Source organism: Penaeus chinensis, chromosome 3, assembly GCF_019202785.1.
Source record: "Penaeus chinensis breed Huanghai No. 1 chromosome 3, ASM1920278v2, whole genome shotgun sequence".
Lineage (NCBI taxonomy): Eukaryota > Metazoa > Arthropoda > Malacostraca > Decapoda > Penaeidae > Penaeus > Penaeus chinensis.
The window spans coordinates 24560332-24578323 of NC_061821.1; the positions used below are offsets into that span (position 1 = coordinate 24560332).

General features: G+C 36.9%; 1 protein-coding gene across 3 annotated transcripts in view; it reads right to left on the bottom strand.

Annotated features, from left to right (window-relative positions):
• Positions 1–17992, bottom strand: part of LOC125042380 (mucin-21-like) — a 50174-nt gene that overhangs the window by 15185 nt on the left and 16997 nt on the right. For 2 of the 3 annotated variants that reach the window (XM_047637978.1, XM_047637968.1), the window contains 3 exons: positions 15144–15176; positions 13223–13258; positions 11683–11727 (listed from right to left, as the gene is read on the bottom strand). The exons of the other annotated variant lie outside the window; for it this stretch is intronic. In XM_047637978.1, coding sequence (XP_047493934.1) covers positions 11683–11727; positions 13223–13258; positions 15144–15176 — 114 coding nt within the window. The remainder of the gene's footprint in view (positions 1–11682; positions 11728–13222; positions 13259–15143; positions 15177–17992) is intronic. 3 annotated transcript variants of the gene reach the window in all.

The window sequence follows — 17992 nt, forward strand, 5'->3', positions numbered from 1 at the left end:
GTATTGTGATGAAATAGGTGGCAATGGATGCGGTGCTTGTATTGCTGGGTATTGGTATTGAGTGATGTTAGTAACACAATTTGTCCTGGTATCACAGCATGAAAACGTAAAGCCTGTTGTAAGAGGATTATATTGCAGGTATTGTTAAAAAGAAAACAAAAAACAAACAAACTGCTAGGTATTGTAGATGTTACATTTGGTGTCGTGATAAATTGTGGATAATTGGTAATGGGGCAGAATTTCAAATGTTTTAGGTGTAAGGAGATATGAGCGCTCATATTCAGACACACTTGGGACGAAGAGCTGGACCGACATCTCGAGGTAAGGGCACTAGTCTAGCGTTCCATGTAAGGTGTCCCAAGTATCTCTAGATATCACTCATATTCAGAGATACTTGGGACACCTTGGGCCGGACTGGCATCTCAAATAATCACCTCCAGCCGTCTTGCGCCGCCCCCAACGGTGATTGGCTGACGGGCGAGAGATGCCGTTCTAGCTCTCCGTCTAAGGTATCCAAAGTGTCTGAATAGAGTGTATGAGCGATGCGCTCACACTCAGATACTTAGAACAGGGTGATTGGTTGGCCTGTGAATATAAGTGATGGTTCGTTTGGTGGCTGTGCAAGTGTTGTCATTGACTGGAAATCACAAGTAGTCCAGTTAATATAGTGTTGGTTTTATTGTCAAGGACTGTGAAGTTGGTTTTGATTCTCAGTTACTGTCATGTGGTACCACATTGGTTTTACCGGAATTGGAAGTGTCAGAAGATGTAGTATCGGCTGTGTTTGAACCTGTGGCGGGTAAGATGTAAATTAGTGTTGGTTTGTGGGTGATGAAACTCCTCGGGAGAAATAGACTAACAGAAACACATATCACTGCCATATATTCTTAATATCAGTTCTTTCCTAATAAAGCATCATAAATGTTAAGGGCAAGAACAGATCATAAAGAAAAACCTACATATATATACCTGAAATATAATACAAGTTATCAAAAGCACACAACTGAACATTTACTCTGATACACATTTTTCCTGGTGACCCTTGCCACCCCACGAAAATCTTGGTCTGATTTGCATTCTTCTAATAATAGATCTAAGAGTCGGAATACGGAAGTGGATTTTTCTTAAGCCCAAATAAAATAATGGGTGAACAAAAAATGTATATTTACGATTTGTTCAGGTTTTCCTTATAAAAAGAAAGAGAAAATCGCTAACTGTACTCTTATCAGAACAATAAAGAAATAGACAATAGCAAAACAAGCACCAGTTTGATATACAACATAAGGATGATTATGAATTTCAAACTGAGAGTAAAAAAGAAAAGGAAACAGGCAAATCTAAAAGCTAAATAGAAAAGTATCCTTATACAATGACGGCCTTAGAGGCTGCGAAAAAGTTACATAAAAGTATATTCAAGGCCGAAAGGCTGACATTGATCCTATGACAAAAAGGTTAGAACTAAAAAAAAAAAAAAAAAAAAAAAAAAATACTGATCATGAAGTAACAAAACCAAGTCACAAGAAGTTTCCAAGACCTATTCCAAAATCTGCACTTTAATATACTGTAACCGATGTTATGCTGATATGTTCTCACTATACAGCTTGCATATAGATTGATCTTAACCTGAAAATATCGGCCAAAGCTTGGTAAACTATGTAATGACATGGTAATAATGATAATGATTAGAATGCCATTTGTAGGAGTTGAGTTTATGCCACCATAAAATGTGTTGAAGACAGGTAATTAGTATAGCATAATGTGCACTTGAAATAAATCCTACACATGCCGCTTTTGTCATTGGACTGAGACCCGTAGATATAAATGACCTGGCAATCAATGCTACAGTAATACACCCTGTAAGTATATCAAAATTAAGATGCATCTTTCAGCTTTGCCCCTATATGGCTGTTGACTTAGAATGCAATTGGTCCTTGAGATAAAAATGGTTATGTAACCAATGCTACACTAATACACCTTTTGTGTATTGACCTATCACTGTAAGGATCTGTCATGATCTCTAAAAATGGTATCGCCCTGAAAAAGTGTCATAATATGTACTGTCATCAAGTACTGTAATGTGTGCAAATAATATATTGTGCCTGTTGTGTATTGTGATAAAATATGTGGCAATATAAGCGGTACTTGTTTTGCTGGATAATGGTATTGAGTGATGCTAGTAACACAGTTTGCCCTGGTATCACAACAGGAAACCATTAAGCCTGTCTATGAACATTATATTGCAGGTAGTGTTAAAAAAGGCAAATTATTGTAAATATTCCATTTGATGTTGTGATAAATTGTGGAAATTGGCTAATGGGGAAAAATCTTTAGTGTTTTAGGTGTAAGGAGATATGTGCATTCATATTCAGAGACACTTGAGGAGGACATCTTAAATGGAGAGCTGGACCGATAGCTCAGGGTAATTTGCCTGAAGGGCACGAGAGGCCCTGTCTAAGGTGTCCCAAGTATCTCTTCGGACATCTTAGATTAAAAGCCGGACCGGCGTCTCAACCAATCAGCAATCAGTCTTGCGCTGCAGCCAACGGTGATTGGCTGACGGGCGCGAGATGTCGGGCTGGTTCTCCATATAAGGTGTCCTAAATGTTCAAAGACACTTTGGACACCTTAAACGGAGACGTCTCGACTGATTGGATGGTGGGTGTGAAATGCTAGTCTCTGAATATAAGCAATGATTCGGTTGGTAGCTGTGCAGGTGTTGTCATGAACTGGAAATGACAAATAGTCCAGTTATTATAGAACTGATTTTGTAAAAATACAGATGTTATTGTGAAAGACTGTGCAGCTGGTTTTGATTCACAGTTACTGTCATGCGGTAACACGTTGGTTTTACCGGAACTGGAAGTGTCAGAAGATGTAGTATCGGCTGTATTTGAACCTGTAGCGGGTAAGATGTGAATTAGTGTTGGTTTGTGGGTGATGTAACTTCTCAGAAGAAAAGACACTAAGAAAAATACAATGTCACCACCATATATTTTTTAAAGAAAAAACTACTTCTATGTAACTGAACTATGATACAAGTTATCTAAAGCACACATCTGAACATTTATTCTGATACACATTTTGCCTGGTGATCGCTGCCACAACAATGAAGATAAAGACAATAGGAAGACAAGCGCTAGATCGATATAAAACAATGAACTTCAAACCGAAAGTAAAAAAAAAAAAAAAAAAAAAAAAAAGGAAATAGGCAAATCTAAAAGCTAAATAGCAAAGTATATTGTGCAACGACGGACTTAGAGGCTGCGAAAAAGTTATATGCAAGTATATTCAAGGGCGAAGTACTGGCATTGCTCCTATGACAAAAAAAAAAAAAAAAAAAAAAAAAATTATATGATCATGAATTAACAAAACCATGTCACAAAGAGTTTCCAAGACCCATTAGTAAATCTGCATTCTAATATATTGTACACTTGTCCCTGTAGTAAAACTATGTTACCTGTGCTATACTATACAGCTTGGCTTTTAGATTGATCTTAAACCGAAAATATCAGCCAAAGTATGGTGACCTATATTATATGGTAATAATGATAATAGTTAGAATGCTGTTAGTAAGAGTTGAGTTCATGTCACCATAACATGTGTTGAAGGTAGGTAATTAGTATAACACGATATGCATTGGAAATAAATCTTACTCATGCCACTTTCGTCATGTAGATCTGTATAAATGACCTGACAATAAATGCTACACTAATACACCTTGTACGTATATCACACTTTAAGAATGCATCTTATTCTTAATTTTCAGCTTTGCTCCTAAGTGGGACCTAGAGATAAAAAGTTATGTAACCAATGATACTCTCATACACCTTTTGTGTACTGAACTATCACTCTGTGAGGATCAGTCATGTTCTCTAAATATGGTGTCACACTGAAAAAGTGTCATAATATGTACTGTCAACCGGTACTGTAGTGTATACAAATATATAGTGCCTGTTGTGTATTGTGATGAAATAGGTGGCAATGGATGCGGTGCTTGTATTGCTGGGTATTGGTATTGAGTGATGTTAGTAACACAATTTGTCCTGGTATCACAGCATGAAAACGTAAAGCCTGTTGTAAGAGGATTATATTGCAGGTATTGTTAAAAAGAAAACAAAAAACAAACAAACTGCTAGGTGTTGTAGATGTTACATTTGGTGTCGTGATAAATTGTGGATAATTGGTAATGGGGCAGAATTTCAAATGTTTTAGGTGTAAGGAGATATGAGCGCTCATATTCAGACACACTTGGGACGAAGAGCTGGACCGACATCTCGAGGTAAGGGCACTAGTCTAGCGTTCCATGTAAGGTGTCCCAAGTATCTCTAGATATCACTCATATTCAGAGATACTTGGGACACCTTGGGCCGGACTGACATCTCAAATAATCACCTCCAGCCGTCTTGCGCCGCCCCCAACGGTGATTGGCTGACGGGCGAGAGATGCCGTTCTAGCTCTCCGTCTAAGGTATCCAAAGTGTCTGAATAGAGTGTATGAGCGATGCGCTCACACTCAGATACTTAGAACAGGGTGATTGGTTGGCCTGTGAATATAAGTGATGGTTCGTTTGGTGGCTGTGCAGGTGTTGTCATTGACTGGAAATCACAAGTAGTCCAGTTAATATAGTGTTGGTTTTATTGTGAAAGACTGTGAAGTTGGTTTTGATTCTCAGTTACTGTCATGTGGTACCACATTGGTTTTACCGGAATTGGAAGTGTCAGAAGATGTAGTATCGGCTGTGTTTGAACCTGTGGCGGGTAAGATGTAAATTAGTGTTGGTTTGTGGGTGATGAAACTCCTCGGGAGAAATAGACTAACAGAAACACATATCACTGCCATATATTCTTAATATCAGTTCTTTCCTAATAAAGCATCATAAATGTTAAGGGCAAGAACAGATCATAAAGAAAAACCTACATACATATACCTGAAATATAATACAAGTTATCAAAAGCACACAACTGAACATTTACTCTGATACACATTTTTCCTGGTGACCCTTGCCACCCCACGAAAATCTTGGTCTGATTTGCATTCTTCTAATAATAGATCTAAGAGTCGGAATACGGATGTGGATTTTTCTTAAGCCCAAATAAAATAATGGGTGAACAAAAAATGTATATTTACGATTTGTTCAGGTTTTCCTTATAAAAAGAAAGAGAAAATCGCTAACTGTACTCTTATCAGAACAATAAAGAAAAAGACAATAGTAAGACAAGCACCAGTTTGATATACAACATAAGGATGATTATGAATTTCAAACTGAGAGTAAAAAAGAAAAGGAAACAGGCAAATCTAAAAGCTAAATAGAAAAGTATCCTTATACAATGACGGCCTTAGAGGCTGCGAAAAAGTTACATAAAAGTATATTCAAGGCCGAAAGGCTGACATTGCTCCTATGACAAAAAGGTTAGACCTAAAAAAAAAAAAAAAAAGAAAAAAAGAAATGATCATGAAGTAACAAAACCAAGTCACAAGAAGTTTCCAAGACCTATTCCTAAATCTGCACTTTAATATACTGTAACCGATGTTATGCTGATATGTTCTCACTATACAGCTTGCATATAGATTGATCTTAACCTGAAGATATCGGCCAAAGCTTGGTAAACTATGTAATGACATGGTAATAATGATAATGATTAGAATGCCATTTGTAAGAGTTGAGTTTATGCCACCATAAAATGTGTTGAAGACAGGTAATTAGTATAGCATAATGTGCACTTGAAATAAATCCTACACATGCCGCTTTTGTCATTGGACTGAGACCCGTAGATATAAATGACCTGGCAATCAATGCTACAGTAATACACCCTGTAAGTATATCAAAATTAAGATGCATCTTTCAGCTTTGCCCCTATATGGCTGTTGACTTAGAATGCAATTGGTCCTTAAGATAAAAATGGTTATGTAACCAATGCTACACTAATACACCTTTTGTGTATTGACCTATCACTCTGTAAGGATCTGTCATGATCTCTAAAAATGGTATCGCCCTGAAAAAGTGTCATAATATGTACTGTCATCAAGTACTGTAATGTGTGCAAATAATATATTGTGCCTGTTGTGTATTGTGATGAAATATGTGGCAATATAAGCGGTACTTGTTTTGCTGGATAATGGTATTGAGTGATGCTAGTAACACAGTTTGCCCTGGTATCACAACAGGAAACCATTAAGCCTGTCTATGAACATTATATTGCAGGTAGTGTTAAAAAAAAGGCAAATTATTGTAAATATTCCATTTGATGTTGTGATAAATTGTGGAAATTGGCTAATGGGGAAAAATCTTTAGTGTTTTAGGTGTAAAGAGATATGTGCGTTCATATTCAGAGACACTTGAGGAGGACATCTTAAATGGAGAGCTGGACCGATAGCTCAGGGTAATTTGCCTGAAGGGCACGAGAGGCCCTGTCTAAGGTGTCCCAAGTATCTCTTCGGACATCTTAGATTAAAAGCCGGACCGGCGTCTCAACCAATCAGCAATCAGTCTTGCGCTGCAGCCAACGGTGATTGGCTGACGGGCGCGAGATGTCGGGCTGGTTCTCCATATAAGGTGTCCTAAATGTTCAAAGACACTTTGGACACCTTAAACGGAGACGTCTCGACTGATTGGATGGTGGGTGTGAAATGCTAGTCTCTGAATATAAGCAATGATTCGGTTGGTAGCTGTGCAGGTGTTGTCATGGACTGGAAATGACAAATAGTCCAGTTATTATAGAACTGATTTTGTAAAAATACAGATGTTATTGTGAAAGACTGTGCAGCTGGTTTTGATTCACAGTTACTGTCATGCGGTAACACGTTGGTTTTACCGGAACTGGAAGTGTCAGAAGATGTAGTATCGGCTGTATTTGAACCTGTAGCGGGTAAGATGTGAATTAGTGTTGGTTTGTGGGTGTTGTAACTTCTCAGAAGAAAAGACACTAAGAAAAATACAATGTCACTACCATATATTTTTTAATGAAAAAACTACTTCTATGTAACTGAACTATGATACAAGTTATCTAAAGCACACATCTGAACATTTACTCTGATACACATTTTGCCTGGTGATCGCTGCCACAACAATGAAGATAAAGACAATAGCAAGCTAGCGCTAGATCGATATAAAACACAATGAACTTCAAACCGAAAGTTAAAAAAACAAAAAAGGAAATAGGCAAATCTAAAAGCTAAATCGAAAAGTATATTGAGCAACGACGGACTTAGAGGCTGCGAAAAAGTTATATGCAAGTATATTCAAGGCCAAAAGACTGGCATTGTTCCTATGACAAAAAAACTTTTATATGATCATGAAATAACAAAACCATGTCACGAAGAGTTTCCAAGACCCATTGGTAAATCTGCACTCTAATATATTGTACACTTGTCCCTGTAGTAAAACTATGTAACCTGTGCTATACTATACAGCTTGGCTTTTAGATTGATCTTAACCCGAAAATATCAGCCAAAGTATGGTGACCTATTTTATATGGTAATAATGATAATAGTTAGAATGCTGTTAGTAAGAGTTGAGTTCATGTCACCATAACATGTGTTGAAGGTAGCTAATTAGTATAACACGATATGCATTGGAAATAAATCTTACACATGCCACTTTCGTCATGTAGACCTGTATAAATGACCTGACAATAAATGCTACACTAATACACCTTGTAAGTATATCACACTTTAAGAATGCATCTTATTCTTAACTTTCAGCTTTGCTTCTAAGTGGGACCTAGAGATAAAAATAGTTATGTAACCAATGATACTCTCATACACCTTTTGTATACTGAACTATCACTCTGTGAGGATCAGTCATGTTCTCTAAAAATGGTGTCACACTGAAAAAGTGTCATAATATGTACTGTCAACCGGTACTGTAGTGTATACAAATATATAGTGCCTGTTGTGTATTGTGATGAAATAGGTGGCAATGGATGCGGTGCTTGTATTGCTGGGTATTGGTATTGAGTGATGTTAGTAACACAATTTGTCCTGGTATCACAGCATGAAAACGTAAAGCCTGTTGTAAGAGGATTATATTGCAGGTATTGTTAAAAAGAAAACAAAAAACAAACTGCAAGGTGTTGTAGATGTTACATTTGGTGTCGTGATAAATTGTGGATAATTGGTAATGGGGCAGAATTTCAAATGTTTTAGGTGTAAGGAGATATGAGCGCTCATATTCAGACACACTTGGGACGAAGAGCTGGACTGACATCTCGAGGTAAGGGCACTAGTCTAGCGCTCCATGTAAGGTGTCCCAAGTGTCTCTAGGTATCACTCATATTCAGGACACCTTAGATGGAGGGCCGGACTGGCATCTCAAATAATCACCTCCAGCTGTCTTGCGCCGCCCCCAACGATGATTGGCTGACGGGCGAGATATGCCGTTCTAGCTCTCCGTCTAAGGTATCCAAAGTGTCTGAATAGGGTGTATGAGCGATGCGCTCACACTCAGATACTTAGAACAGGGTGATTGGTTAGCCTGTGAATATAAGTGATGGTTCGTTTGGTGGCTGTGCAGGTGTTGTCATTGACTGGAAATCACAAGTAGTCCAGTTAATATAGTGTTGGTGTTATTGTGAAAGACTGAAGTTGGTTTTGATTCTCAGTTACTGTCATGTGGTACCACATTGGTTTTACCGGAATTGGAAGTGTCAGAAGATGTAGTATCGGCTGTGTTTGAACCTGTGGCGGGTAAGATGTGAATTAGTGTTGGTTTGTGGGTGATGAAACTCCTCGGGAGAAATAGACTAACAAAAACACATAATGTCACTGCCATATATTTTTTAATGATATCAGTTCTTTCCTAATATGGAATCATAAAAGTTAAGGGCAAGAACAGATCATGATAAAGAAAAACCTCTAATATATACGAATTATCAAAAACACACAAATGAACATTTACTCTAATACACATTTTTATTGGTGATCACTGCCACAACAATAAAGGCAATAGCAAGACAAACGCTAGATCGATATCCAACACAATGAACTTCAAACCGAAAGTAAAAGAAAAAAAAAAAAAAGGAAATAGGTAAATCTAAAAGCTAAATGGAAAAATATACTTGTGCAACGATGAACTTAGAGGCTGCAAAAAAGTAGTATAAAAATAACCAAGGGTAAAAGACTCATTGCTCCTGTGACAAAAAAAAAAAAAAAAAAAAGCTTTTAGATGATCATGAATTAACAAAACCATATTACAAGAAGTTTTCAAGGCCCCTTTGTAAATCTGCACTCTAATATACTATACAATGCTTTTATCGTGCGCACTTGTTCCTGCAGTTAAACTGACTTTGTAACCATTGCTATACTGATGCATCTTTTATATAGAGATTTATTATGAAGCAAGGATGTATTGTCTTCATTATACAGCTTGGGTTTTAAATTGATCTTAACCTGAAAATATCAGCCAAGGCATGGTAACCTATATTATGTGGTAATAATGATAATGATTAGAATGCCGTTTGTAAGAGATGAATTCATGCCACCATAACATGTGTTGAGGGCAGGTTATTAGTATAGCACGATGTGTACTTGAAATAAATTTTACACTTACGCTTTTGTCATGTGGACATACATATAAATGACCTGTAAATCAATGCTACAATAATACACCTTGTAATACACCTTGGATCTGTCATATTCTCTAAAAATGGTGTCATCCTGAAAAAAAAGTGTCATGTACTGTCAACAGGTACTGTAGTGTGTGCACATATATTGTGCCTGTTGTGTATTGTGATGAAATAGGCAATGGAAGCGGTGCTTGTATTGATGGCTATTGATATAGAATTAGTAACACAGCTTTTCCTGGTATCACAATTTGAAAACGTAAAGCCTATTTATGGGAATTATATTGCAGGTAGTGTTAAAGACAAACTGCTAGGTGTTGTAAATGTTACATTTGGTGCCGTGATAAATTTTGGATAATCGGTAATGGGGCATAATTTTAAGTGTTTTAGGTGTAGGGAGATATGAGCGCTCATATTCTGAGACTTTTGGGACGAGGAGCCGGTCCGACAGCTCGAGGTAAGGGCACTAGTCTTGTGCTCCATGTAAGGTGTCCCAAGTGTCTCTGGATATCAATCATATTCAGAGATACTTGGGACACCTTAGACGGAGAACTTGGGACACCTACAATTGGTCCTAGTATCTCAACTAATCGTCTCAAGCTGTCTTGGCGCCGCATCCAACGATGATTGGCTGACGGGCGAGAAATACCGTTCTGGCCCTCCGTCTAAGGTATCCGGTGTGTCTTAATAGAGTGTATGAGCGATACACTCAGACACATTCAGTCAGTTGGGACACCTTAAACAGAGAGACGTCTCGACGGTGATTGGTTGGCGAGCGCGAAATACTGGTCTTTGAATATGAATGATGGTTCGGTTGGAACCTGTGCAGGTGTTGTCATTGACTGGAAATCACAAGTAGTCCAGTTAATATGGTGTTGGTTTTATTGTGAAAGACTGTGAAGTTGGTTTTGTTTGTCAGTTACTGTCATGCGGTACCACATTGGTTTTACCCGAACTGGAAGTGTCAGAAGATGTAGTATCGGCTGTAGTTGAACCTGTAGCAGGTAAGATGTGAATTAGTGTTAGTTTGTGGGTAATGAAACTTCTCGGGTGAGAACAGACGAACAAAAACTTGTCACTGCCATATATTGTTAAAGATATTAGTTCTTTGAAAATGTTAAGGGCGAGAAGAGATCATGATAAAGAAAAACCTACATACGTATATACACCTGACCTATAATATAGGTTATCATAAGCACACAAGTGAGCATTTCCTCTGATACACATTTTTCCTGGTGACTGCTGCCACCCCCACAAAATTTTTGGCCTAATTTACGTTCTTTTAATTTGAAAATAAAAATATCAGCCTAAGCGGGGTAAACTATGTTATTAAATGGTAAAAATGAAATTATTAAAATGCTGTTTGAGTTCATACCACCACAACATGTGTTGAAGGCAGGTAATCAGTATAGCATGATGTACACTTGATATGAATCTTACACATGCTGCTTTTGTCATGTGGACTAAGACCTGTAGTTATAAGCCTGCCAATCAATGCTACACTGATACACCTTCCACACTTTAAGGATGCATCTTGTTCTTAACTTTCAGCTCCTCGAAAGTATTGACCCGAATTTTTTTTCACAAAATATGTAAGCGAATAGATATAATGATAGGAGTAAAATGCGGTTTGTGAGCGTTGTGTTCTTCATAACATGTACCGGTCCAGTAAGCATGTAATAGCATCTTGTGCATATGAAGAATAGTGATTATGTATTGTGATGGCATAAGTAACAACTGAGGCAGTGCTGGTATCAATGGGTGGCGTTATTGCTACAATTGGTCCTGGAGTCAGCATGTAAAAGTAAAGCCTGCTGTATAAGATGGCCATACTACAGGTAGTGTTAGCATCGTACGTAAAGATGTAACAAACTGCTATTTACGGTAGATGTTACAGTAACTGTTGTGATAAACTGTGGATAGTGGGTAATACACCTGTTTCAGTCTTAGTACAGATAGTGAAAGTGCAGATGTTATCGCAATAAACTGAAAATTACAAGTTGTCTGGTTCTTGTATTATAGTGTACAGTTTGCAAAAATACAGATGTTATTGTGAAAGATTGTGCTGCTTGTTTTTTTTATGCTCCCGTGGCAATATCATGCAATGTCACTTTTGTTTTACCGGAACTGGAACTGTCAGAAGACGTGGTTGTTGCTGTGTTTGAATCTGTGGCGGGTAAATTGTGAATTATTAAACGTTCGTACCGGAGTTCAGAAACCTTATAAAAAAGCTATCAATTCTGTTATCTGTTAGAACACTATTATTAGGCTACTTTGTTCTAAACAAAGAACTTTGAATGTATTAATTCCCATACGATTTTTCAATGCATAAAACATGACAGAAATACTAACAAAAGCTCTTTACAAACCACGATACGTAAATCAATTGTTTTTTTTTTCTTTTTAGAATGTTGACAATTCTTTTATGTATGTAACGGTTAAATGTCATTGTCTGAAATGGATATACGAGTCCCAGACCAAAGATAACAAACGCTATAACTAGAAAAAAAAAATAAAATATATATATATAGCTTCTTAATAATGTAATAAAGTGTAAATTATTATTTTTTTCACAAAACATCACTATCACTATGTTATTTTGCATTATATAATTATCAAATATCAGTGCTCTATGATTATATAATTACAGTTACAGGCATAATCAGTTACACCTGTAACCAATTGGGCCATTCCAGGACAAAGGCCCTGGGTGAGCGCCAATTCCGTTATTTTTCCGACCATTTCTGGTTAGATACTAAACCTATTTACAAATAATTATTGTCTAATCTCGTCAAAATATACACTTATAACTACCACCCGATTTGCGATACTATACTTGAATAATATGCGATAAGATATTCGTTAATTTTAATGTTAATAAAAATCGCCCTATAGAGAAATATAGATTTTTGAGGATTACAGATAACCACTTCTAAAAGTGACTAGTAACGAACGAAACATTATAATTATGAAGTAATTAGCATTTTATAGAAAGTACAGGTTGTATCTAAAACCCTTTGCTATGATGCAAAGTGTTAAAAACAGATATTGTAGTTAAAAAAAAAAAAAAAAAAAAATCATAATCGTAATGTGAAAAGCTTAGGGCAGTGGTTCCAAACATGAGAGAACGAAGACTGGGATTTGAGGACGAAAAGTACATTTATTCGGTAGGATTAACGCAAATATCAAGAGGCGGCGTGACTTGATAGGTCGTGACGAGTTGGGAACCACTGGCGCAAAGATTTGTGTGAGAAACGGAATATATACAGTATTGGAAATCCACATGGAATGGTATAATCGGTGTTAAAAGAAGTTGATAGTACAAATGGTGCCGGTTTTTATGTGTCCATCAAAGTGTTCATAAAAGAATCGGGAAAATAAATTGAACGGCTGTAATATGCTGTACTCATACAGTGTTATAAACCCCATTGGATAAGTAAACGCTTGAAAAAAAATGTGTTAATAGTGCAAACAACGTCGATCTTTACATGTTCACCATAATTAGTGTCCATAAATTATTGAAAAATAAACTGCTTCTGCATGTACGTATGTCCCTTCTAAAACAACTTAGAAGCGAAGATGAACTAAAAGAAAGAAGAAGAAGAAGAAGAAAAGAAAGACATTCCAAAAGACCGTCACAAAAAGTCTGAGTTGTGTCTTACCGCTGCCGGATGTTCCTTGAGTGGTTGTTCCGCCCTCTGTTGAAGGGTCAGATACTGTTAACTGTGTGCGAATTCTGTATGCTTGGTACTGTAGACATTTATTATGACAGAGTTCGTTCTATTGTCTATGTAAGAAGTATTTTACTTGTGAACGTCGGTGTCAAAATATTATTGATAAGTTTATATAGCATAGTGTCATGAATTAATTGATATGAAATGGTAAACAAGTATAAAATATATTGGTCATGTAAGAAAAGTTTATCTTGCAGCCAGAGAGACAGAAAAAAACTAATGATTAGTATATTAATATATGAATTTAGAGCCACTTGCATTTGTGTATTGATGCACAGTATAGAAAAGTGATGTATAGCGGGTCTTATTGCTGATCACTAAATGGCGTATATATTGTTAAGTCATAAGATGTCTCGGATGATGACGTGAAGCGATGACATAATTGGCAGGCATGCAGTTTGTGCCAAAAATAAATGCAGAGGATACCGCCGTTCAAATTAACAGCAGTACAGCACAAACTATGCACATCTCAGACTATAACTTAATTGGGGTCAAGATCTAATATGAACAATCGAAGTAAATCTACAGGACCAGGACAATAGGCTACAAGAGAGGAGAGGAAATACTGAAGCCCACTAAGAAATCAATAGCACAAAGAGTTGGGTTCATGCTCGAATCTCGGAGTCACATTACATTTATTGGATTTACCACTTTTGTGAGTTCGCTTACAAACTTTGAGACACACTACTTCCACTGATAGCCAACAAGGCAGGCCAGGTAGAATCGACGCAAAACTCGAACAGGAACAAGGAAAAATAACAAGTCAACACATAAGAAGAACAAAAAGTAAAGCTTGTAACCTCTGGGACAAATTTCAGAGTGAACAAACCTACATATCACCGAAGATTTTTGCCCAGCTGCTCTTCAAACTGGTAAGAATACACCGATAATTCCAATGTACTCTGCACTATAAGATGGAGCGACAGAGTATCGGGCCAAGCTCCAAAAATGGTATCAAAATTTCTATCAACTGTGGTGGACTCTCCCTTGTTAAAAGAAAAGGCTCAATGTAGTTATCCCTACCAGTAGGTATATACTTCAGTCATCTAGTAACCAGTGAAACCAGAATCAGATTTTCTGTTATTGAGAATACTACACTCCCTCTACAAACTACAAAGAAGGAGAGTCATCTTCTTAAGGGTTCCTTCACATTGTGGAGTAAAATAAGAACTACCATGGATCGAGAGGAATTGGGCCACGCTTATCAAATGCCTTGTACAACTTTCGAAACCTCTTACACTAAGATAAGTCCTCAACGAATTGCAAGTCCAGAAAGCTCAAATATATATCAGCTACAGAGTCTCAAACATAAACACTCTGTTTTCAGGCACTACATATAACGAATTTACTGGTACATCTTACCTACAATACATGGAAAAAATAGGCATTAACAACCTGAAACACATTCTAATAATGTAATTTCTTGTAATTCCCCTAAACCTAATCTGCTTTCCTTGAATTATACCGCGAAAGGGAAGGCATGAAAATAAAAATAGTATAGGATACAAATAGGTAAACAAATAAATAAGAAGCAGTGCAAAATAGCGTTTGTGGTAGTGAAACTTAACCAGCGTTTTGCTCTTTATATGTCTCTTACATAAAAAAGAAAGCAGTGTTGGAGTCTAGTTCTTTAGAATAGATAAATGAATGATTAGGTATAAATAATGAAGATAAATAAAATGGGTTTAAATAAATAAATAATTTGCATTCCCCGCTGTGTAGGATGATTATTTTGATGAAGAAAATGCACTGTACCTTAAATTGTTTATAAACAAGTGTAAACAGTGCACGTGAAATGATGGAATGTTGAGATATGTCTTGATGTACAAGTGTTTTTAATATGTCTTACCGGTGTTGGAAGATCCCTGTGAACCTCCTCCACCTGTGACAGAGCGAATTTAAGTTACTGCATAGGTATACGTGGCGTTTCCGTGTTCCGTGCGGCGTTTTCATGGACAACTCTTAAATCTTTTAGTAGACCTGTTCAATCCTTCGTTACAGTAAAATAGATAGAGTGGGAGAGTGAGAGTCTGAGAAATACAAGATCCAAGATTAATCTTGATGAGTCAACTATATAAATCTAGCAATATCAAAGAGCTATGTCAAAATAGTTAAAGAAAATTAAGACCTAAAAATGAACCTTAGTGAACAGACACTAATCTGGTTATAAAAAGAGCTAAATTAAATAGTTACTGACCTTTATGTAAATCTAAAAATAAACAAGATACAGTGGGCAGACGTCAGACGACGCATAGCATCTACCTACAGCCAGATCGCCCCTTCATCTAGTGTGCTAGGCATTGTTGGCATCCTAATTACTTACGGCACCAGGCAGGCTCAAACTCTTAACACTAGAACAACACTGAATCATTAGGCGTAGGAACGATATGCTGACTGTAGAAAATCACGGTCCCGTTATTTGAAACGATTTGAAAAGTTAGAAACATTGTGTTGTAAAGTCATGATTTTGTGAAGAGTACATGCTTTGTACAAAACCTATGCACTGATGTAAAGTGTATTCGAAATAGTCATTGTATAATCGTACTGAGCATGTGAAAAGCTTAAAGAGTAGTGGTTCCCAACCTGTGGACTGAGGAAGTTCTTCAGTTTGTCCTTTTATGTATTTCTAGTTTAAAAAAAAGTTTTATGAAAACACCAGAGAGCAATATTTGTGGTGAAACCTAGCGCCAAAAATCAGTTTCAGTAAACATGGATCACACTGGTGATTAATCTTTTAATTTTGACACCTGAGAATATGGATCAAACTTCAGTATTTCATTATTCCACTTTGGTACTTATTAACCAATTTCGAAGTACATATGATTTCTACAATTTTGATTCTTTATAACATCATAAAATCTTGAGTTTCTTCACATAGGATACATGCTGGAAAAGTTAGGAACCACGGCATGAGGATTTGTGTTTTCAAAACGCCTAGAATTTTAAAACTTTGCAGTAATACAACCTAAACATGCTAAGTGTGGTATTTTGTACTTGAAAGGGTGTGGTGTACTGTACTCATACAGTGTTGTAAAACCCTGTGGATATGTAATCTGTATTGAAAAAAAAAACACAAAAAAAACATGTAAATAGTGCAGATGGTGTCGATCTGAGGGAGTCCATCACAAACGCAGTAGTGTTCATAAAGAGGAGGAAAGTAGATTGGTTCTGAGTGAGCAGATATTCTTCCTAACACGTGTCGACAGAAAAAGTGTAATGGAGAAGTGTCTTACCCCTGCCGACTGTTCTCTGGGTTGTGGTTTCATCCCCTGTTATGGGTCAGATATGGATTACTGTGTGTAGATTCTTGATATTGTAGACTTGTATAATGTTTGCTTCGTTTATGTCAGTGTTAAAATGTTACAGATATAATATAACATGTATATATAATTAGGTAATCAATGTTAAGTTATCATGAAGAATTATAAAATACGTAAGACATGTTGGAGAAGTGTTTCGTGCAGATAGAGAAAAATCAATGTTAACAAATGGTTGAAAAGAAAAACTGTAATTATGTTTGAATGAAGTGTACTTTATACAGGTTAATAGTATTAATGTTCTGATTGTGTGCTTAATGGTATATCAAAGAAGCTTCATACTATAGTATAGGATTGCTCATGAAACAAGAGCAATGCAATATAGTGTTCATGACCATGAAACATGTCCACATAGTGTTGATTTTAAATAATATTTCTTAAATAATGGGCGTGTTGGTTGAGCAGTCTATAGGAAAACATGATGTCCGATATTCAAAACGAAAAAAAAAAAAAAAAAAAAAAAAAAAAATACAAAGTAGTAAACAGGAAAATGGGAAACTAGAAAATTAACTAACATCAAGTCCTACATGAAAAAAAAAACTATTACTTCAAAATGTACACGCAAGTCTTTGCAAAGAAGTGTTGACAGTGCAAGTGGAAGGATATCAGGTGGTCCTAATATGTCTTACCGGTGCTGGAAGATCCCTGCGAACCTCCACCTGTGACAGAGCATGTTTGGGTTACTGCATATGGATGGTTTTGTGAATATTGCGCCTGTATTCATGTATACCCCTTGTTATTTTTAACCGTGTTGTCGATGTCTCGTTCGTTTATCACTGTAGATATATAAATTCTAGTGGACACTAGAAGTTTACAATTACCAAAATGCATGTAAGGAGATCTAGAGTAAATGGAGAGAGATAGATAGATAGAGAGAGAGAGAGAGAGAGAGAGAGAGAGAGAGAGAGAGAGAGAGAGAGAGAGAGAGAGAGAGAGAGAGAGAGAGAGAGAGAGAAAGAGAGAGAGAGAGAAAGAAAGAGAGAGAGAGAGAGAGAGAGAGAGAGAGAGAGAGAGAGAGAGAGAGAGAGAGAGAGAGAGAGAGAGAGAGAGAGGGGGGGGAGAGAAAGGGAGAGAGGGAGAAATGGAGGGAAAGAGAAAGAGAGAGAGGGAGAGAAAGAGATGGCGATATAGAAAGAGAAGGAAAGAGAAAATGAGGGAGAGAGAGAAAGGGAGGGAGAGAGAAAGGGAGAGAGAAAGAGAGGAAGAGAGATAGAGATAGAAATGGAAAAAGAGATAGAGAATGAGAGTGAGTAAAGAAACACTACTTCATCCTGCTCATACGTATTCCGCCATTTTAACTCCTATTACTGTCTCCACACTGCTAAAACCTAATGATCAGCTGTTGGACGTTAAAAAGCTCGGTACCAGACATTCCCCGTAA